This window comes from Pelodiscus sinensis, chromosome 20 (assembly GCF_049634645.1).
Source record: "Pelodiscus sinensis isolate JC-2024 chromosome 20, ASM4963464v1, whole genome shotgun sequence".
Taxonomy (NCBI): domain Eukaryota; kingdom Metazoa; phylum Chordata; order Testudines; family Trionychidae; genus Pelodiscus; species Pelodiscus sinensis.
This window is the reverse complement of record NC_134730.1, coordinates 5,344,712-5,368,128: the sequence shown is the minus strand read 5'-3', so window position 1 is coordinate 5,368,128 and position 23,417 is coordinate 5,344,712. Positions and strand designations below refer to the sequence as shown.

General features: G+C 45.2%; 1 protein-coding gene across 3 annotated transcripts in view; it reads left to right on the top strand.

Annotated features, from left to right (window-relative positions):
- The window catches only part of TBCD (tubulin folding cofactor D), a 261,696-nt gene that overhangs the window by 188,145 nt on the left and 50,134 nt on the right, over positions 1 to 23,417 (top strand). For all 3 annotated transcript variants that reach the window (XM_075903520.1, XM_075903521.1, XM_075903522.1), the window contains exons 28-31: positions 4,004 to 4,122; positions 6,328 to 6,419; positions 8,431 to 8,571; positions 19,838 to 19,921. In XM_075903520.1, the coding sequence (XP_075759635.1) occupies positions 4,004 to 4,122; positions 6,328 to 6,419; positions 8,431 to 8,571; positions 19,838 to 19,921 (436 nt within the window). The remainder of the gene's footprint in view (positions 1 to 4,003; positions 4,123 to 6,327; positions 6,420 to 8,430; positions 8,572 to 19,837; positions 19,922 to 23,417) is intronic.

Sequence of the window (23,417 nt, the reverse complement as noted above, 5' to 3'; positions counted from 1 at the left end):
GGTTTTCTCAACATTCATTCACATGGTGATAAAAATAATGCAAACATTTTTTAAAAGGAATGTTAGTATGCCTTGCTTTGTATATTTAGGTGGAAATCCTAGTCTTCTCTGTACTACCACTAACATATACATATCTGTAGTCTGCTTCTAGGAACTTCTCCAGAATTCCTGAAAAAGTAGTGTGGGCAAGACTATATAATACAGGGTATCTACTGTATAGCTCTCATGGTAACAGATATTCTTCTTAGAGCAGGTTCAAGCACCACTAGAAGGGTTAAGCAAATGGGATTTTGATAATATGGCACCAGAATTACTTGATTGCATGGTAGCAAAAAAGTCCCAACTAGTCTGCAGTGTTGCTATCACATCACTTATTTCGTTTGCCACCTTCTACTTTCTTTCCTCTGCACTCTCTTCTCGTCTGCTGTATCCCCTTTCTTTCCTCTCTGTTTTTATTTTCACTTTTTTTCTTTTGTGCCTAAAGCTCACTTTTAAGATTGTTCTTGTCTGATCTTTCAGTAGCTGCAGGTCCTGTTAAATGAAAATTGTAGACATTTCTTAGACTGTGCTGTTTTTCCAAGCATATACCGATAGGGGACATGTAATGTCACATTGCCTGAGGCAAAGTAATTACTACTGCTTAGCAGTTATCAATCAATAGTTGCTGGTTTGCTTTCTGTCACTTCTGAGTTTTCTGTCATTTGACTGAGACCTTCAGTTTAAAATGAACATTAATCATAGCAGTGTTTCTGCAACCACCTTGTCTGAGATGTTGTCACTGAGTGCCTATGCAAGAATGGTATCTTCATGTGGCCTCAGGGATCTCTACTAAGGGCCCATGGTTTGGAAAGCTTTAAAAGAATAAATATGTCTATATGAAAATGTGTTGGCTCTTGAATAGGTAGCTAGCTTCCTGTTTCCTGATGACATGCAGTGAAGACCTGCTGACTGAATGGAGATTTAAAAATAATTAGAATGGAGTCATATGTTTTGATTAAATGCATTGCCTTATGGCAAATTACCTTTCTTCCTCCAGCAAATATTGCTTCATTAATTAATCCTCCGGTGACAGGTAGCAACTTCACTGTTTTGATCTTCATAAATATTCTGATTTCTATATCCCTTGTGAATACTAAAAAGAAAGTACATGTCTGGTAAAGTCGCTTCCTCCGCTGGATGAATCCTAATTTCCTCTAACTCAGTTTTTTTCCTTCTCTCATGGATTGTAGTCAGTTCCTTTTCTCAGTGTGTGGGTGCATCTTCTCATTCCTCTCTCCCTGCCTCTTTACACTGGCGTATAGAGAGACTGAGCACTGAAGGATGAGGCTTTCTATCTTGAATATACCCTGTGCCTCAAGGAAGCCCTATTGGTGTTTTAAAAATCTCTAGTGCAAATTCTGGCTAGATAGTTACCATTCTCTAGCAACTGTGGCAGAATCATGGAGAAGATTAAAAAAGAGCAATGAAAATGCTTAAAGACTTAGAAAACTTGCCTTATGATAGGCTCAAGGGAAATAAATGTTTGATTACGGGCTCCTCAGTCTGCTAGGGAAAGGTATAACACAATCCAACAGCTGTAAGGGGAGGTTAGATAAACTCAAACTGGAAATTTATTGTAAATTTAAAAAAGTAAGAGTAACTATCCGAACAACGTACAGAGGTTGTAGTGGATTCTCTGTCCCTGGCAGTTTGTAAGTCAGGATTTGTGTGTGTGTGTGTGTGTGTGTGTGTGTGTGTGTAAAATAAATAAATAAATAAAAATAAATAAATAAATTCTAGCAGTGATTTTAGGGAAGTCCTTTGGCCTGTGCTGTATGAGAAGTCAGACTAGATGATCACAGTGGACCCTTCTGTCCTTGGAATCTTGGTACTGAAGTTGTGTTGGATATAAGGGTATGTCTACACTACAGAGTTAGTTCGAACTAACGGATGTTAGTTCGAACTAACTTTCATAGGCACTACACTAGCGCTCCGTTAGTTCGAAATAAATTCGAACTAACGGAGCGCTTAGTTCGAACTAGGTAATCCTCATTCCACGAGGATTAAGCCTAGTTCGAACTAGCTAGTTCGAATTAAGGGGTGTGTAGCCCCTTAATTCGAACTAGTGGGAGGCTAGCCCTCCCCAGGTTTCCCTGATGGCCACTCTGGCCAACACCAGGGAAACTCGTCTGCCCCCCTCCCGGCCCCGGACTCTTTAAAGGGGCACGGGCTGACTACGGTCCCCGTGCCAGGTGCAATCCTGCCAGCACCCAGCCAGCAGACCCTGCACCTGGCACGGATCGAGCCACCCACCCGATGCTCCCCAGCCCTCCCCCTCTTCCTGGGACCAGGCTGGGGGCTCCCGGGAGCTTGCCCGGGACTGCAAGAGGCGGGCACCCACCAGGGCTAGTGCGGACATCGTGGACCTTGTCCACGATCTCCGCACTAGGTACAGGAAAGTGGCCGGCTAGGGCAGGAGAGCTGCCAGCCTGGCCACCCAGGAGCAGGTGTGCAAGAGAATCAAGGGGGTCCACTGAGACCCCCGACCCTGAGCCCTGACATTATAGTGGCCGTCCTGGGTCAGACCAAAGGTCCATGTATCCCAGTAGCCTGTCTGCCGACAGCGGCCAACCCTAGGTACCCTGGAGGGGATGGACCGAAGACAGTGACCAAGCCATTTGTCTCGTGCCATCCCTCTCCAGCCTTCCACAAACCTTGGGCAGGGACACCACTCCTACCCCCTGGCTAATACCACTCCATGGACCCAGCCTCCATGACTTGATCTCACTTCCCTTTAAACTCTGTTCTAGTTGTAGCCTTCACAGCCTCCTGCAGCAAGGAGTTCCACAGGTTGACTCTTTGCTTTGTGAAGAAGAACTTTCTGTTACTAGTTTGAAGCCTGCTACCCATTCCTTTCCTTTGGTGTCCTCTAGTCCTTCTATTATGGGAACTAATGAAGAACTTTTCTGTATGCACCCTCTCCACCCAACTCCTGCTTTTAGAGCCCTCTATCCTGTCCCCCCTCCGTCTCCTCTTTTCTAAGCTGAAAAGTCGCAGTCTCTTTAGCCTCTCTTCATATGGGACCTGTTCCCAACCCCTGATCATTGTAGTTGCCCTCCCCTCTCCCAGCCTCTCTCTTCCCCTCTCCCACCTCCTTTTCCCAGTCTCCCCCAGTTTTGTTCAATAAAGACAGATTCCATTTTTGAACACAATTGTCCTTTATTTTGTACATCAAGAAGAGGGGCTAGGGAAGGGTAAGTGGAAGGAGGTGAGGGAGGAATGGGGCACGAGCCCCCGATGGGGAGGACTGGGATGGCTCTGCGGGCAGCCCCCCAATTGTCCCCTCTCCCGAGATGGCAGCCTGTGGCAAGTGCAGCCGAGTGCTGTGATGTGCCCAGTGTGGGCACTCAGGGCACTCCAAGCCAGGACTGCTTTGCAAGCGGGGCACCCCTGAGAACTGTCTGTCCGGGGTGGGGGTCGGGTCCCTTTAAGCACAGCCCTCGGCTAGCCTGAGACAGCATCTCCACGCTCTAAGTCCTCCTCTGATGCCCTGCCGGCACCGCTTCCGGCCATCCTTAACCCCGGTTCAGGGTCCACTTAATGTGGACATGCTAGTTCGAATTAGCAAAGTTAGTTCGAATTAACGTTGTAGTGTAGACATACCCTAAGAGAATATGTCCCTACATGCCTGCATTGAGCCTCCTGCTTTAGGATAAGATCTGCATAAGTCCTTGGTTTTGGTTAAAAATAAAATACACCAAAATATTAAAATTAGATTAATTTAACCTGTGTCACTCTTTGGAAAGAACAGGGTTAAATTCAGTCTAAATTGATAGGTGAATAGTATCCAGAAAGCTACAACATAGGAATCACAACAGTTTTGTTAAATAATTTTTTTGTGAAAAGAGAATATCTTCCATTTTAGGAAGAGAATGTTCATACAGGCTCCCTAATCTTCTACAGGTAGGGTAGCTAATGTAATGATGTAGTCTCTGGGTTTCACTTTGCAATTGTGTTTTTCTAGGTGAACTGTTGGAGCAATATATTTCAGAACTTCAGAACACAGAGGAAATGATTCGTTGTGGGTTTTCACTAGCCCTGGGGGCCTTTCCAAGATTTCTGCTAAAAGGCAAGCTCCAGCAGGTGAGTTGTAGTGTAGTCCTCTTTCCTCCAACCCCCCGCATCCCTCAAAAGTAGGTATAACGATTCAGGAAATAGTTGAATGAAGTCTGAATGCTTAATCAAATAAATTATAAAGAATCATTGCCATGAGTGTGTATGTGAGGCGGTTCGTTTATGCTACAATAACTCAGTCAAGACTAATTACTTTAGCTTAACACAGGCATGTCCAAAGTCCGGCCCGCGGGCCAATTGTGGCCCGTGTTCCGATTTAATACGGCCCCCGCTTCCTCCCCCTCTCCTGGCTCCCCAGCGCTCTTTTGAACTGGCGCGCCCAGCGCGCCGCTTCCAGCCGCGCCGCCGCCACCCATGGCCTCCGCGGTCCTAGAGCCTGCCCTTTAGGGCACGTCCGCAGCCCCGCTCCCCCGCTCGGCTGCGGGTTCGCCCTGCCCCCGGGCCGCCGTGAGGCCGGCGTGCCCTGCGCTCTCCGCCCGCCTCCTACCCTGCGGGCCCTCCGCTTTGGGACTGAGAGTGCGGGGACGGCCCTCACGCATGTTCACTTCTTCAAATCTGGCCCTCTTTGAAAAAAGTTTGGACACCCCTGGCTTAACATATATTCAGAAAATGAATGAGGTTAACTAGCCCCCACACCTCCTGGTTACTTTTCCTGGGTAAATTTTTATTTTTATTTCTTCAGTCAGCTAATTTTTTTTAAAACTTTTTATTTCAGGCTTTTCATAACAGCTAGACTGCGGCAATATATATTTTTAACCTGTTGCCCTGTTAGCAGAACAGCTTTCCAGTGCTCAACAGCCTGTGTTGCTTCCTTTATTTCTTAGTTTTTTCATTTATTTGGGAAGCTAGTATAGTGGAATGCTGTTTAAGCCATTTTACTGCCATAGACATTAATTGCAAAGTTCTAGCTTTTTTTTTACTTTAATTACTGTTCTTTAGAGCTTTAGATTTTACCATTGCTTTACAAATGCCAGTCCATATTTTCCCATTTAAACTCAAATGGACCCCCCATTACTGGCAATCAAATGGATTCATATTTTATCACACTGTGGGTATTTTCAGGGGAGGAGCTGAGCGGGTTCCCTAAGTTGTGTTTTTTTGCCATGTTAGCGATTCTTACCGTGGTCATCTTGCTTACTTACTAGATCGGCGGTCAGGGTCGCCAATGTAGTAATTCAGGACAGCAATACAGTAAATTCAGGATTCACTGGTGTGGCATCCTGACAGGTCTCCTGTTCTGTCAGTGATGATAAACGTTCGGCTGCGTGTGTTTTCGAACGCTCCCTCAGTATACTGTGCCAGCTCTGCGCAGGTAGCTAGCATAATAGCCTCCAAAGACCACAGGCTCAAATAAGATACAAAAGCACCCAAGTCAGGTTTATTGTTGAATGAAGTACATTAATGGATATCGGTAGCCAAATGGCCTCCGAGCCCCTACGTATTTGTAGCTGGAACAATGGACACAGCTCAGTTGATGGTATGGATTTCACTATTGCCCCTTAGGCCAGCCAAAGAATTAAGTCGAGGTACTCCAATCTATGATACATACCGTATGTATCATCTTACGCATTAATGACATGTTTGATACCTCCCCTTGTACTTTCCTTCAAAGCATTCACTTGCCTGTTGTTATGCTTTCACTCTTGTCGTTTCAAACTATTTTATCATGTCCTGATGGAATATATTTACATACTTCACGTGCTTTTAGTCATGCTAGCTGTTCTAGTGCCAAGAAACACGGACTTGCAGGCAAACATTTGCTTTTGATATGGCCTGTCTATTGCTTATAGTATAACTCTTACTTACTTTGGTTCAAGCACCGGGCCCATGCTTTGAGCTCTTTTTTTCGTCTACCCTTACTTATCTCTATTTGTTGTCCCCTGCTCCATAATATTAACCCCAATATTTATCTGGAAAACTGAAGTTAATCTTTTGCACTAATTTTCATGCACATTTTAATTTTATAATAACCGCTGGTAAACTCCAGGAAATTAAAAAGAAATGGAAATGAAGGGCCTTACTCTTTGCCCTAAAAAGTTGCATGTCCATGTGGAAGGGAAGGTGTATTCAGGGGGCTCTCTGTAGAGAAGCTTGTACGACCTAAGGCTTGTGAAGTGCTTGCTCTGTGGATAAATGGTTAACTTCATTCTCCAGTGTTTTTAAATCGAGCATCCATCGCAAGCATATTGTGAATACGTATTTGTTTCTTTTCAGGTTTTACAAAGTTTGAAAAAAGTTACCTGCATTTCTGACAAACATGTGAGCTTTGCAGAATCAAGAAGAGATGGCTTAAAAGCAATCGCAAAGTATGTTTTGCCAGCTTTATTTTTATCTGACTTTGAATCACTACAGCATGGTAATATTGGATTAACTCCTAGAGGGGTTTTTATATATTCTTCATGGGGTCATATGGACCCCCGCTATTCATCTCACTTAAATCCATTCTTGATGCCACCTGTCATCCTATTCATCAGACTGATGAATGCTGTGTGGAACCACTGTGGAGGTTTCATCATTGTTTTTTAATCAGTCAAATGTGTCAGTTGCATGGGGGAAAGCTCTCCCTTTGCATGAACTGGAAGTTAATGGTACTAACCTGGACTACAGGCAGTCCCCGAGTTATGTGGATCCGACTTATGTCGGATCCGCAGTTACGAACAGGGCTTTTCTCGCCCTGGAGGACGGGAGCGGCGGGACGCCCAGATGCGCCGCGGTCCGCCGCCCCCGTCCTCCGGGGCGAGAAAAGCTGCTCCCCGTCTCCCTGGTCTGCAGGGAGATGGAGAGCAAAACCTTGGAGCACGCCCGCAGCGGGACAGCATGGGCGCACTTGAGCTGTCCCCCTGCGGGCGTGCTCCAAGGCTTTGCTCCCCGTCTCCCGACCAGCAGACCAGGGAGACGGGGAGCAAAGCCGCGGAGCACGCCAGCAGTGGGACAGCCACGGTGCGCCTGGACTGTCCCGCTGCCCGCGTGCTCTGCGGCTTTGCTCCGTGTCTCCCAGGTCAGTAGACCAGGGAGATGGAGCAAAGCCGTGCAGGACTTGGGCGGTCCCGCCACCCCCATCTCCCTGGTCTGCTGGGGGGGGGTGCAGCTAGTGCCCCCCCAGCAGACCAGGCTTTTCTTGCCTACCCCTGGGGTAGATCAGCTGGGGGCTGCCGGGTTGGTCCCGCAGCGCCGCTCCGGACCAACCCGGCAGCACCCCAGCTGCCCTGCCCCAGGCGTCCCCAAGTCAGCCGCTGCTGAAACTGACAAGCGGCTGACTACAGGAAGCCCGAGGCAGAGTTGCTCTGCCCCAGGCTTCCTGGAATCAGCCGCTGATCAGTTTCAGCAGCAGCTGACTTGGGGACGCCTGGGTTTCTTAAGTTGAATCTGTATGTAAGTCAGAACTGGCGTCCAGATTCAGCTGCAGTTGAAACTGATCAGTTTCAGGAGCGGCTGACGCCAGTTCCAACTTACATACAGATTCAACTTAAGAACAAACCTACAGTCCCTATCTTGTACGTAACCCGGGGACTGCCTGTACTAAAGACAAGAACTGAGTTTTTTCATTTTATTTTCAATAACATAAAAAGCCCCAAATAATACATGTATTTCGCATTTTCATTTTTTTTCTTTCAAGGAACATTTTCAAGGTTGACGAATTGACTGATTACATCTTTTCCCAGCATAAATTAGATACTCAGTGCAGTTTAAAAAAATACCAATTCACAATTAACATAAAATAAAAGACACTGGACATCTTTGTGATGGTGTATACAGACATCACATTGTTCCTCTGCTCTACCTGTTTGGTCAGGAAATAGTCAGGATGATGAGATGTAAAATAATTGTGCTGCTTTTTGCATTTATCCTACAAATAAAAACCCATGTGTTAGGCACATTGCCAAGTAACAGAGGCATATCTATGTTGTTCAGGGGCATGAAAAATCCACCGCCCTGAGTGCTGAAGTTATACTGACCTATCAACTGGGGTAGCCTGCATCATATTGGAAAGAAAGCTTCTCTTATCAACATAGATACTGCTTTTTTCAGAGAAGCTTTTCCATTGGCATAGTAATGGCTTGACTAACACACTACATCAGCACACTTGCACCACTGCAGCACCATATGTGTAGACAAGCCCTTACTATCCTTGAGACCTTGTCACTTGAAGTCCCTGCAAATATTTCATTTATGCAACTATTTCACTGTTGAATCAGAAGTTATGAAATCAGAAGGCATGAAGTTTGTATGTCCAAAATAGTAGAGTGTGAACAAAACAAAGGCTGGCATAATTTTGTCCTTTTTCTTTAGAATTTCTTTTGTATGTCTCTGTTACAGAGTTTGTCAGACAGTTGGTGTGAAGAGAGAAGGATCACAGGATGAATTTGTCTGCAAAGATAATGTGGTTCAGATCTATACAATGTTACTGAATGGTATGAGTGACTACACCACAGACAGCCGAGGCGATGTTGGAGCATGGTAAGGCCTCACATATTTAGAGATTAAAAAAAGAAATTCCTTTCTATTTGTATTTTGTTACCACTCCTGTACATCTGTCATTAGGGCCCATTCAGACTCAGTGGTTTTCAGAAAGCTAAAATGGGAAAAAAATAAATATCGCCAAATGCATGGAGATTGGAGTGAGGCAAGATATAAATACAGTGTAGAAAATGAGGACAGTAATTTTTTTACCTTTGCCTCAGGAAAAAAAACCAAACAAACCTCGCATGTGGCCCTTTTCTGGCATTTACCATCCTTTTTTTTTTCCAGTGATGAATAAAGCCTCAAGGTAAATGTGAGTCATTTGTGAGGGTGTTATCCTCAAGTGCAGGAATAAGTAAAGTCATCACATCTTTCCAGTGTTCACCCTTTGCTTATAGTATGTTTAAATACCATATATGCTCTGAGTCATGCCTCTGCCCAAAAGAGCAACTAAATAAGAATGCGTCCCATCACAGCTTTTTAGGTGGCTGAGTGGGCAGCAGAGGGAGCCATTGTATAATCTGTTAGGTGCTCCTATTTCTTTCAGTTTAAAACACCTGGTTTAAAAAAATTAAATAGTATGTTTCTTAAAGGCATAGTAGTCTTTGGCTATCTCGATTTCACAGTTTCAGTGGCTTCAGCTCTTACAGGTAAAAACAATAACTTTAAAGTTTTGCATTAATTGTGCTTTGGTGTTCAAATCTTAATATGTACAGAGTAATAACAAGGTGGGAAATTGTTCAATACATACAGTTTACCTTAGTGAATTGAGAAGGGTCTGTATTATTCCTTCAGTGAGATGGGATAGAAAGTGTGGTTTTAAAAAGGACATAAACCAAAGACATTGTAAGAAGTTTTCTCCCTAATTGAGCTTAGACACTAAAGTGCACAGAATTTGGGATACTAGGGGGCTATACCCCTGCTCACTATGCTCACTAACCTCTTCGCCTCCCCGTGGTCGCCAAGGAGGGGAGGACCGGGGCTGTACTAGCCTTGGGCTCTCGCCCCTCCAACCCCAGCCGCTGGGGAGGGGAGGGCCAGGACTGCAGCCAGCCCTGGCCTCTCGCCCCCACCCCTTGTCCACAGCCAACCCCGGCCTCTCGCCACCTCCCCACCCCCACTGCAGCCTTGGTCTCTTGGCCCCCCACCAGCCACCCACCGGAGGAGGGCCAAAGCCAAGCCAGCGCAGCAGCTTAGGGCTCTTCCCCGGCCTCTGGGGAGGAAAGGGGAGGGTCCCCATGCCAGGGCCGCAGCGCCCAGGCTGGGAATGAGTGCAGCTTGTTCCTGTGGATGCAGAGTGATGTGATGTCACTCCGTCATCCCACAGGAAAAAGTTTTTTTATATAAATAGAGAGTGATTAGGTCACTCACTGGTTGAAGAGCTCTGCATTCCTTGAGAAATGGGCAAAGAAAGGGGAGGTAAGGACTGCATCTTCTCCTTCATTTTGTGAAATCCAGAAAAAAATATGTAAAATGTGATCCTGGAAGGACAGCTACCCAATTTAAAAAATAATGCAAGTCATCTTTTGTTCTGTACATATGAAATATTTCAGTGTGCATGACCCAAAACATTTCAGTTCTTCAGGAATTAAACAGCCGTTCTCTGAGCTGGGGAAAACAAAGTGCAAATATACACACCCATTTCGGCTTGCAAGTAGCTTAGTTTATTTGATTATGCATCAGGATGGACCCTGGAGTAGGTGCATGTTCCTCCTCAGTGCAAGCTTGGAACCTTTTGCTAGGTAGTGTCCCTGGTGAAGGTGTGAAAGGTGGAACAGCTGCAACCTTCCTTTAGTTCCCTCTTACCATCGTAGCAGTAAGATAGAATCCCAGCTATCCTGACATGCGCGGGTTTTTGTCTAAGCTCCAGCTTCATCCTCACTGGTTAGCTTAATTTCTAAACCCTTTATTTCATTACACATTCAAAACAAAGTCTTTTGTACAATGATCTGATTCCACACAGAGATAGTCATAGCAGGTCTCTCTTGTCCTGGGTGAGCTCACCTCCAGATAAATGCTCAAGCTGCATCTCCTTCTCCTTTGCATGCAGAAGTCCGTGGATGCACTTCTTGGAGCAATCCATGAAGGCCCATATTGGATCAGACCACTGATCCATGTAACCCAGTATCCTGTCTTCTGACGGTGGCCAATGGCATATGCTTCAGATGGAATAAACAGAATAACATAATTATTGAATGACCTGTCCCCTGCCATACAGTCCCAGTGTCTCGTACTCAGAAGCTTAGGGACATTCAGAGCATGGCGTTGCATCTCTGACCCTCATGGCTAATAAGTTAATGGAGGATAGATCCGTCAATAGTTATGTAATTCTTCTTTTAACCTAGTTACAGCTTTTGACTTCACAACATCCCCTGGCAATGAGTTCCACAGCTGGACTGAGACTTGTGTGGAAAAATACTTCATTTTGTTTCCTTTAAACTAGCTCCCCAAGCATTTCACAGTCATGTTACTGTCTTGGTCAGGTGATCTGTAGTTTATTCCTGTTGCTATACTCTTATTATGTAAGCATGGACTTTCTACCCATAGAGATTCCGTGGTACAATTTGATTCATTAAAGATTTTGACTATGCTTTCTTTCATTTACAGAGCCCCTTTTCCACCAGCAACTTAAGCTAAAATAACACAAAATTCTGCAATTCAACCTATTTCTTTTTAAAAATATGAGCTATAAACTAGGGCTGTCAATTGACATGCATTAATGCCTGCGATTAACGCAGTCAAGGATTAACACATTACATTTTTAATGCGTTAATCGCAAGCGTTAATGCTGCACTGTCCCTTTGAACTGCTGCTGCGGCAGCGCTTCAAAGGGGCAGCACAACGCGGAACCCAGGATCAGCGGGAGACTCCCCAGCTGACCCCGGGTTCCGGGGAAGTACCATGTGGAACCTGGGGTCAGCTGGGGAAATGCTGCGTGGAGCCTAGGATCAGCTGGGGAGTCCCCAGCTGACCCCGGGGCTCCACGGCTGCCCCTTTGAAAAGTCGCCTTGGGGTTTCAAAGCAGCAGTGCTGCACAATTGTGTGGTGCTGCTGTTTTGAAGTACCCCTCCTGCCCTTTTGCTTCCTCTATCTGATAGAGCAGGGGTTCCCAAACTTTTTGACACGGGGACCAGTAAATCCATTCACGAGCTTTCAGAGAACCGGTAACATTTATTTGAATATTCATTACGCAAATTACAAATATGCAAATACATTGCTTTTGGTCCTCCCAAAGCCCCCAGGGCCAGCTTTAGCAGAGCTTTTGGTACAGTCACCCACAACATTCTTACCAGCAAGTTAAGGGAATATGGATTGGGAAAATGGACTGTAATCCAATAAAACCCTGCACCACCACATCGTGTATTGAAAAGAGGCTCATTTATTTTCAGAAAGCCGACGCCATCTTTGGAATTTTTTTATCCATATTCTCATTCCAGATGGTGACTGCACCAGGTTCTCTCCATTCTGACACATTGCAGTGCCTGTAAACCTCACTGTCAGCAGCGGGGATATTTAAAAGGCCCTGCTTTTCCATTTTTATTCAGGATCTGCATGTGCCCTGAACTGTCCTGCTCCCCGCTGGCCGATTCTCTCCCCTCTCCCCCCCCCATCCTGGGCCAGCCCCGCTGTCCCCACCAGCCGATTCTCTCCCGATCTCTCCTGGCAAGCCCTGCTGCCCCCGCCAGCACTGCTTCCGCTGGCTGGTTCCCCAGCCAGCTTCACTGCCCCCGCCAGCCGATTTCCCCCCCCCCCCATGATCTTCCTTGGTCAGCCCCACTGCTCCTGCCCCCCCGGCCAGCCCTGCTTCTTCCAGCCGGTTTCCCCCTCCCCCTACCCGTGATCTCCCCTGGCCAGCCCCATTGCTCCCGTCCCCCTGGCCAGCCCTGCTTCTGCCGGCCAGTTCCCCTCCCTATCTCCCTTGGGGAGCTCCATTGTCCTGACCCTGCTTTCCAGCCCCCCTCCACAGCCAGCAATAAGAGCTCACCTGGTAACCCTCACTATGCCTCTTCCGGGAGCCTGAAACATACGGCTGCATCCGCCCAGCCCGGCTGAGGGCTTGGGGAACCTGGTGCTTCATGGGTAGTCCGGGAGCCCAGAACACCCTGGCAGCCATGCTGAGGCCTGGTATTTTTTTCCCACGGCCCGGTACCGGACCGCGGCCCATAGTTTGGGAAACACTATGATGGAGGCAACAAAGAAGGGGTGGGGAATAGACTAGTCCATTAGTCGACTGACTATCCTTTAAGCGTTTGCTTATCAGATAGTCGACTAGTCTTTAACTTCTCTACCGGGAATCAGTTGAAGTGTCTGTCTGATCCCCGGCTCTGCGTTGCATTGCCCCTTTGTAGCACTGCTCTGGCGCTTCAAAGGGGGCAGCTCAGGTGGAGCCTGGGGTCAGACGTGCAATCCAACTGATCCCAGGCTCCTAATGTGCTGCCCCTTTGAGGCGCCAGGGCGACATTACCAAGGGGCAGTGCAATGTGGAGCCCAGGATCAGCTGGGCACTCCAGCTGATCCTGGGCTATGTGTTGTGCTGCCCCTTTGATGTGCGACAGAGGCATTTCAAAGGGGGAGGCTCACGCATTTAATAGCAATTAAATTTTTTAATTGCTTGACAGCCCTACTATAAACAGAACATTCTAGTCCTGAAATGCTTTTTTCTTTTTCATTTTTGTGTTTCATATACCTTCTGAAAATAAATAAAAAGCTCTTCCAAGGTTATTTGAAAGCCTTATTTGTGACTGAGTGGGCCCGACCATACGTGGCTGAAGTTATGCTAGTGTAGATGCTGCATTGCCAGAAATTTGAGCCCATTGGCCTTCAGGAGGCCTCCCGCAGCTATCGGCTATGACTGCTCTGGTAACACCTTGCATATCTACTGCTTTCCCACTGAACTAAAAAAAACCAAAAAACTAGAACTGTAGATTGGCTTATCTCATCTGGCCAGCTTTGTGAGCAAGCAGAACACTGCAGGACACGCGGATATGACTTCCACGCCAATCCATCCAACGCTGCAACGATGGTGAGTTCTTCTGCTCCCATGGCCTCCACTTCCCAGAGGTGCAGAAGAGCTCCAGCCTGGAATGCCTTGGAGACCCTACACCTCATCGATGCATGGGGAGATGAGTCCATCATCTCTGAACTCAGGACCAAAAAATGGAACGCCAATATCTATGGCAGGATCGCAGCCAGCCTCGCGGTGAAAAGCCATTCCAGGACTTTCAGGCAGTGCAGGATGAAAATCAAGGAGCTACAGCAGTCCCATCAGAAGGCCAAGGAGCAGAGTGGATGCTCTGGTGTGGTATTTCACCCGTTCTGCTTCTACGACCACTTGGATGCCATTCGTGGTGGGGAGCAGCTCCCCTACTGTTGTCGTTGAGTCAGGACCAGACATGCCTGACATCACCCTGCAGGAGAGTGGGGTCATGAGGAGGAGGAGGAGGAAGAAGAGGAGGAGACTAGCCAGAAGCCGCTCTTGACGTTGGAACTGTTCCCTCCCACCTGCCCCCTCCCAGTGTCTCTCATGCCATTGATGAACCTGGGGAGGGCACTTCTGGTGAGCTGTCTAACTTTAACTACAAGTGGGGTCAAGCAATGGAACATGAGGGGTAGCGTGCTCTCTCTCTGTCTACTCAGTGCAGGGGGCATGCAACAGCTCATTCACGTGTCTGCAGATGGAGCGCCAGTCTTGAGTACTGAGCTCCATGAAGCTCTCTCATAGGAACCCCTCAATCCTTCTCACAAGGTTCCTAGGGTGGCCGTCACACACAATGCACCAGCCTTGTTGTGGGAGTCATCGGCACTGAGCAGACTGTCACCTGCCCATCTTCCCTTCATTGGAGTGATCCAGCAAGAAGGAGCTGAGGGGGCAGAGGGCCACCAGGGGTATATATGCATTGCCATGGAGGCACCACTCCAGGGGGCTCCCCTGCTGGCCCAACGGGTACTACGGAAGGAAAGCCTTCCATCAATCATGCATGCAGTGTGCACACACGTAAATGGAATGGCCACGAGCAACACATCGGAAGAACAACAGCTACAAAAGTTCATAACTCAGCAAAGTTTATAACTCTGAACAAAATTGTGTGGTGGTTCTTTCAAAAGTTTACAATTGGACATTGATTTAATGCAGCTTTGAAAGATTACTATGAAGAAGTAAAATGCTGCTTTCCCTTTATTTTTCTAGTGGTTTACACTTAACACAATACTGTACTATATTTGCTTGACTGGTCCGTTTATAACTTTGAGGTTCTACTGTATGCTGATGGTTATTATACTGTCTCATAGAGGTGAAATGTAGAACTTTCTGAGGATACAATGTGATGGGACCATGGTCCCAGAAACATGCATTTGCTAATTTTTTTTTTTTTAAGTTTTAGGGGTAAATTACTTTCTAGAACATAGTCCTCTCTTTGCCAGCATCTACCATTCAACTATTGATACACTGGCCTTATGGCAAAAATATTTTTGACATTCCTCCTAATGTGCTGGAATTTTCAGAAGCCATTTTAAGTACATTCAATAGTAAATGCTGCTGCACAGGCATTTTAACTGGCGTTTTACCAAACATGGCCATTTTAATTCAATGCCATCAATTTAGAACATAGGTTCTCACACCCAGAGTGGAATACCTCTTCTATAGCGATTGTCTTGTGAACAAGTTTATTTCTCATTCACAATCACGTAATGCCTACATGCAGAAATTAATATTTGATTATTTGTGTTGTATTACATAAGAAATAGCAACTAGAAATAGACAAGAATCCTCCTTCCTATACCTCCTTTAGGCTCACCCCCACTATGATAGTACAAATCCCTTACTGGTAATCATACATAGGCAGGTGATAACCTGGGCCTGTCTTTTTTTCCTCCTACTTGTTCACTGTTAAGGTTTGTCTACATGAGGTATATTCCAGAATAGCACCTTGTGTGTGCAGCCTCTTATTCTGGAATAAGAGTGTACATGTGGACTAGTTTGTTTTGCAGTAGCTATTTTGGTCAGTTAACCCATGATAAACTTTCTTTTTCGTTCCTCCCTCTGCTTCTGCCTTGAATTAAAAATAACATTTTCAGTAGAGCCTGGGATTTTTAAAGGAGCTTCAGGGATGTAGCTGTCATTGAAATTCAAGTGTGAATTGGGTGCTAACCTCCCAAAAAGCTCCTTTGACAATGCCAGCCAAAATCAACAATAACAGGTAACTAAAGAAAGAGCTTCTCAGTGGGAGCTATTGGAAGCTATGTACTTTTTAAAAACTGGCCCTTGATGTCTGTTTCCAGTTTTAGTTTCTTTCAAACAAAAAGGCTTATTTGGAAGACCTACAAGGAAAAAAAATCTCAATTTCTGTGTGAAAGAAACATTTTCTTTAGAGTGTGTGTGTGTGTGTGTGTGTGTGTGTGTGTGTGTGTGAGAAAGAAGGTGAATCTTTGATAAATGTGTGGGAAGGTTAATCAACTTTATTTTTCATATGAAAAATGAAACATTCCTTATAACAGATTGGACAAGTCCCAGCAAACAATCTGTCTACGGGGGTGACTAATGAGTATCTAATACTATGAAGGAGAGAAAATACAGGCAGTCCCCGGGTTACGTACAAGATAGGGACTGTAGGTTTGTTCTTAAGTTGAATCTGTATGTAAGTCGGAACTGGCGTCCAGATTCAGCGGCTGCTGAAACTGACCGCCAGTTCTGACTTACATACAGAATCAACTTAAGAACCCCAGGCGTCCCCAAGTCAGCTGCTGCTGAAACTGATCAGCAGCTGATTCCAGGAAGCCCGGGGCAGAGCAACTCTGCCTCAGGCTTCCTGTAGTCAGCGCTGGTCAGTTTCAGCAGAAGCTGACTTGGGGACGCCTGGGGCAGAGCAGCTGGGGTGCTGCTGGGTTGCTCCAGTAGCGCTGCTCCTCGGTGCTACTGGACCAACCCAGCAGCACCCCATCTGCTCTGCCCCAGGCGTCCTGATTCAGCCGCTGCTGAAACTGACCAGCAGCAGCTGAATCAGGACCTGGGGCAGAGCAGCTGGGGTGCTGCCGGGTTGGTCCAGTAGTACCCAGAGCGGCGCTGCAGGACCAATCGGCAGCGCCCCAGCTGCTCTGCCCCAGGGTCCAAAACAAAAGCCTGGTCTTCTGGGGGGGGGGGGGGAGGGGGGGGCACACTAGCTGCCCCCCCCCCCAGCAGACCAGGGACACGGGGAGCAGAGCCGCAGCGGCAGCGGGGTGCCGCGCCTCTGAGGCTTTGCTCTGGCAAAGTCTCAGAGGCGCGGGACCCACCGCGGCTGCCGCTTCAGTCCCGGTGCCTATGGTCTGCTGCTCTGGCAAAGCCTCAGAAGCGCGGGAACCCGCCCGGTGCCCCTGGTCTGCTGGAGACGGTCTCCAGCAGACCAGGGGCACCGGAGCAGCTTACGAACGGGGCTTTCTCGCCCCAGAGCTCGCAGGTAGCAATCCGCCACCTCGACCTCCGGGGCGAGAAAGCCCCGTTCGTAAGTGCGGAGCGTAAGTCGGGGACTGCCTGTACTTCATGATGAAAGATTTCTAAGCTGCTATATTGAATTTCATCATTTATTTTCTAAGTAGTATAACTTTCTTACTATCACTTTATAAGTGATTCACAGAGGATTAGGATTGGAAGAGACCTCAGACTTGAGACCAATGCTTCTTGTTCTGCCATCTGCCACCACTGAGAATTGGCTGGCTCTGTCCCCTTTGGAATCCTCTTTTAGGTAGTTGAAGGCTGCTATCAAACATATGAAATGTACTGATATCAAACTAAACACGATCAATGGGAAACGAGAAGACTTTCTATAAATATATTACAAGCAAAAGGAAGACCAAGGACAGGGTAGGCCCATTGCTCAGTGAGGAGGGAGAAATAATAAACAGGAAACTTGGAAATAGCAGAGGTGCTTAATAACTTCTTTGTTTCGGTCTTCACCAAGAAGTCTGATGGAATGCCTAATATAGTGAATGCTAATAGAAGTGGGGTAGGTTTAGAAGATAAAATTTAAAAAAAAGTTAAAAATCACTTAGAAAAGTTAGATGTCTGCAAGTCACCAGGGCCTGATGAAATACACCCTAGAATACTCATGGAGCTGATAGAGGAGGTCTCTGAGCCTTTAGCTGTCATCTTTGAAAAGTCATGAAAGACAGGAGATTCTAGAAGACTGGAAAAGGGCATATATAGTATCCATCTATAAAAAGGGAAATAAGAACAACCCAAGAAACTATAGACCAGTCACTTTAACTTCTGTGCCAGGAAAGATAATGGAGCAAATAATTAAGGAATTCATCTGCAAACACCTGGAAGATGACAAGGTGATAGGTAACAGCCAACATGGATTTGTGAACAAATCACGTCAAGCCAATCTGATAGCTTTCTTTGATAGGATAACGAGTCTTGTGGATAAGGGAGAAGTGGTGGATGTGATATGCCTAGACTTTAGTAAGTCATTTGATATGGTCTCACATGACCTTCTTATCAATAAACTAGGCCAACGCTACTCAACACGTGGCCCGTTTGTTTGCGGCCCGTGTTGCGGTTTGGGTTTATGCGAGGCTCAGCACGCTGCCCATGGGTGGGATCCTTTGAACATGACCTCAACTGGGAACACGTTCCGCAATAGCGAACCAATATAATGATCTTCTGTTGATATGCATCTTAGTAGTTAAATTCCTGGACTGTCATTGCTCATTAAAAATGTTGTCATATGGGTGAAAATCGGATAATTATTGCATTTTATTAGTATTTGAACTAACTTAAATGGGGCCTGCGTGTTGTGTAGTCTTGCCTTAATCTTTATATTCGGGCCCGTCAGTGTGAGAAGCTATTTGCATATATATTTACACATATATGCAACCACACTTAAGTTGCGGCCCTCCTCTTGTGCTGTGAGTATCATTGTGGCCCCTGGGGCTTCCAAAGTTGAGTAGCCCTGAACTAGGTAAATGCAGCTTAGATGGGGCTACAATAAGGTGGGTGCATAACTGGCTGGATAACCGTACTCAGAGAGTAGTTATCAATGGTTCACAATCCTGCTGGAAAGGCATATCAAGTGGGGTTCTGCAGGGGTCTGTTTTGGGACCGGTTCTGTTCAATATCTTCATCAACGATTTAGATACTGGCATAGAGAGTACGCTTATTAAGTTTGCAGATGATATGAAACTGGGAGGGGTTGCGACTGCTCTGGAGGATAGGGTCATAATTCAAAATGACCTGGACAAACTGGAGAAATGGTCTGAGGTAAACAGGATGAAGTTTAATAAGGACAAATACAAAGTGCTCCACTTAAGAAGGAACAATCAGTTTCACACATACAGAATGGGAAGCGACTGTCTAGGAAGGAGTAAGCAGAAAGGGATCTAGGGGTCATAGTGGACCACAAGCCAAATATTAGTCAATAGTGTGATGCTGTTGCAAAAAAAGCAAACATGATTCTGGGATGCATTAATAGGAGTCTTGTGAGCAAGACACGAGAAGTCATTCTTCTGCTTTACTCTGCACTGATTCGGCCTCATTTGGAGTATTGTGTCCAGTTCTGGGCTCCACATTTCAAGAAAGATGTGGAGAAATTGGAGAAGGTCCAGAGAAGAGCAACAAGAATGATTAAAGGTTTAGAGAACATGACTAATGAAGGAAAACTGGAAGAATTGGGCTTGCTTAGTTTGGAAAGGAGAAGACTGAGAAGGTACATGATAGCGGTTTCCCGGCACCTAAAGGGTGTCACAAGGAGGAGGGAGGAAAAATTGTTCTTTGGCCTCTGAGGATAGGACAAGAAGCAATGAGCATAAACTACAGCAGGGGAGGTTTAGGTTGGACATTAGGAAAAACTTCCTGTCAGGGTGGTTAAACACTGGAATATATTGCCTAGGGAGGTTGTGGAATCTCCATCTCTGGAGATATTTATGAGCAGATTAGATGGACATCTGTCAGGGATGATCAGATGGTACTGGGTCCTGTCGTGAGAGCAGGGGACTGGACTCAATGACCTCTCGAGGTCCCTTCCAGTTTTAGTGTTCTGTGATTCTATGAATGGCTACAGTTTTTTACATTGGGTGCCTAAAGCTAGGTCTCCAAATCCATAGTTTCGCAGAAGTTAATGTGAGTGCTCGTCCTTTTGAATTAAGATGTATTCAACCATTTTGAATGTAATACATTTATTTAGGTGCCTATTTTCAGCTCCCAACCTTGATTTTTTTTGCCACCATATTTGTTTGATTAGATTAATTGTATCTGCATGTATTGTAAAATTGTTGAACTTCATTTCCACAGGGTAAGAGAAGCTGCTATGACAAGTTTAATGGAGGTGACGCTTTTGTTGGTACAAAATGAGCCAGAGATGCTTGACGCTAACATGTATGTAGCTTCTACTTTTTATATCCTGTTCTTTGATTTCATGTTTAGTAATGTCCCATTCCTACATCGTATATGACCATATATATAATAATGCCTGCATACTGCATGCAATAAATCTCTTAAGTGTTACAGAGCTTTTTACAAAAATGTGTGTATAACACTGCATAGCACCTTTGCAAGCTAGGGAAATAATATAGACAGATTATATATGTGGCTGAATATAACCATGATGGCATTCCTTCCCTCATCCTAGTCCATTATACATATTTGGTATCTAGTCCAAACATGTCCTCTTCATGAATTTTGCTGATATTGTTAACTTAAATGGCAAAAATAGCCAATAAACATTAGCTAGATCAAGACTGGTCCTCAAATTTTTCCTTGCAAAACCTCTCTGCTCCTATCCCTAGTTCTCTTACCCTTTTAAATTTCTGGTTTTTGACAATATACCTGGTCTGACACTGAGATGAGTCAGGAGAATAGATTTGTATATCTGTGTAGATCAGTGTTTCCCAATTGGTGCTCCGGGGGACCCTGGGAATCTGCGAAGCGAAAGCAAGGGTTCCGCGAAGAGCTGGCACTCCCCGGCCCCGTGTTAAAGAGACAGAGCCATGGCAGAGTGCTTTTTATTTATTTATTTATTTATTTATTTATTGCTCAACAAAACGCGGCAGGGGCTTTTTTTTTTTTTTTTTTTTTTAAGGCAACTCTAAGGGTTCCATGGCCAAATAAAATTGGGAAACACTGGTGTAGATTCTTGAAACCTAACTTTGTAGAAAGTTGTTGGAAGAGCGTTGTATCTCTTATCAGCAGGGCTTGCCGAACCGCGGTGAGCCCCACTTGCCAGCTGCACTGTCTGGCGATCTACGTATGCGCAGATCGCCCAAACCCAGCTCTTCTGGGTTGCAGTCTACTCGCCACAGGCGAGTAGATTGCATTATTTCTCGAGCCCTGCTTATCAGGGTCCTAGAATTTGAGAGTGCAGCTGACTTTGTTAGCTTAAACACTAACCATAAATGCAATTTATCCATATTTTGAATTATTTTGTAATATTATTCTTAATAACCCACAGAATCGAGACGTTAGAGCTGATGTAGGTTCGCCTGCAGCAAAACCTTCTGAGGAACTTTATCAATCAGTGTGAATCTATAGAATAGAGTGGATAAACTAGTCAGCTACAAATGTGCACCTTTTTCCTCCTCTAATTTGAATAGGAGATCTTTAAGGACAATTCTTGGTGCTCTAGTAAGTGAGCTCTTTGAGATAGTATTCCACCAATGCCTCAACCTGATTCTATGCAATAATTCGTTGCCCCAGAGATAAACTTTTAGATGAGACGTAAAACAATAATCCTGATGGCTTGACCCAAGATGACACATTCTTGTCATATTTGCTAAAATAGGTGTGTTAGTTCAGGTGTCCTAATTAAATATAAACCAGGGATACTGTGGGTGAGGCAAAGACAAAGTGGGTGAGGGTAATCTCTTCAGTTGGACCAGTTTCTGTTGGTGGAGGAGAGAAGCTTTCAAGTTTCATAGAGCTCTTCTTCGTGTCTGGAAAAGGTAACCAGAGTGTCACCGCTAAATGCTGGTTAAGACAAATAGTTAAACATAAGGAGTTAACAGATGTGGCAGGAAACCACTAAAAATGAAGTGTGAAATTAATATCTTTGCACTCAGAGGATGACAGAAGTTTACTAGGATACAAATTATTATAATGAACATAAAATCAGTGTCTTTTCCAAAGTTATGATTTGTGGGTTTTTACAGTGTGATTATTTTATGTTCCCAGGCTTATCTTTTGAAGAGATTGTCCAGGTTTGCTTTGATCACGGTGGCTGAGAGGTCACACATGGAGTGACTGCTTTATGAAAAATGTTCACAAATAGGTGATGAGATGTTTTGCCTTTTATCAATTTGCTGTGCTAGTTCATTTGAGAGTGTAGTGAGTCTCTGTTACTTTGAGGCATTAAATGTCTCGGGTGAGTTCTGACATGTGCACGACCCAGGGGTCTTGAAAGTGTTGTGGTACCAGTGGAGATATATTGCATCTGTTGTTCTGGTAAGGTCTGGTGTTGCTTTAAATGGTGTGTTCTGGTCCATGTGGAGTTTGCTTCTGATGATGGACTTAGAAAGGTTGGGGGGTTGCTTAAAGGCCAGTAGAGGAAGTTCATAAAAGATTTCTTTTAGAATGTGGTTTGCATCAAGTAAGGGCTTTAATTGCTGATACCCCATATGAATTCCAGTGTATGTGGTATGTGACAAATTAGGGGTGTACAGTTGTTTGTATATTGAAGCCAATTCTCTTGGGGCATTTGGGGTGCCCTTCCATGATGTAATCTATATCTCTGGTGAAGTGCTTTTTTAGAGAATGAAGCTATATCTCTCAGACTTTTTCCTAAGAGCATATTTTGTTATATCTGTGTGCCTAGCTGTAGACAACCGATTTCTTGGTGTGCCTGGGGGTGTTACCGGATCTATGGAGGTAAGTGTTGTGATGTGGATACTTATATATAGCTGTCCGTAGGTTCCACTGTTGAATCTGATAGTAGCAGTCAGGAATTTAATGGTGATATGTGAATGTTCTAGAGAGAACCTGATAGATGGTTGTTGCTGGTTGAATATCTGAAAATCTGTGTGGGAGTTTAGGCAATCTACTCAGAAAATGGAAATATCTTCAGTGTATCTCAGGCATATCATTGATTTTTTTAATGTGTATTTTCCCAGAATTTTTTTCTTGAGGTGGCCTGTGAAAAGAGAGGCATCTTGGGCAGCCAACCTACTACAAAGAGCTCTTCCCATAGTTTGGACACAGTGATTATTGTTAAATGTGCAATTGTTGTAGGTGGGCATAACATGGACGTGTTTGTTGACGTGTTTGAGGTGGATGTCTTAGTTTTGTCCATTACCTTGTAGCTATTTGAGAGAAGTTCCAGTGCTGTCATGGGGAAGGATTGTGGTATATAGGGAGATGACATCCAAGGTGTCAAGGATGGTGTTCTGAGGGAGATAGTTAATGTAGAATTCCTGGAGAAAACTGGTGCTCCTGTGCTAAGTGGTTTGAGGATGGTTTCTGAGTGTCGATATTACTTCAGGAAGAGTGTTAGGTGCAGAGATGATGGGTTTTCCTGGGTTCTTTTGTTTTGTGTATCTTGGGAAGCCCTGGGGTTGGGTTTGGTGGGGATAATGTTCGGTGTTCTCTCTAGTTTCTTTTTCCATCCACGTGCTCCGAGGCATGTGCAGATGGGCAAAACCTGAAACAAAAATATAGTCTAGATATAATATGTATTTTAAAAATTACCACATGGATAATTACTCCACCCAGGACAGGTTAGCCATTTTAGAGCACAGTATTCAAAGAATTAAATTTCAGTATAACAACCAAAACTTATGAAATGCATAGATCAGTCAAAACAGTAAAATAGCACACTTTGAAAGAATAAAAGTAGAGAAGATGTGTGAGTATTAGCAACAGCAGTAATACAAGAATGTGTTGA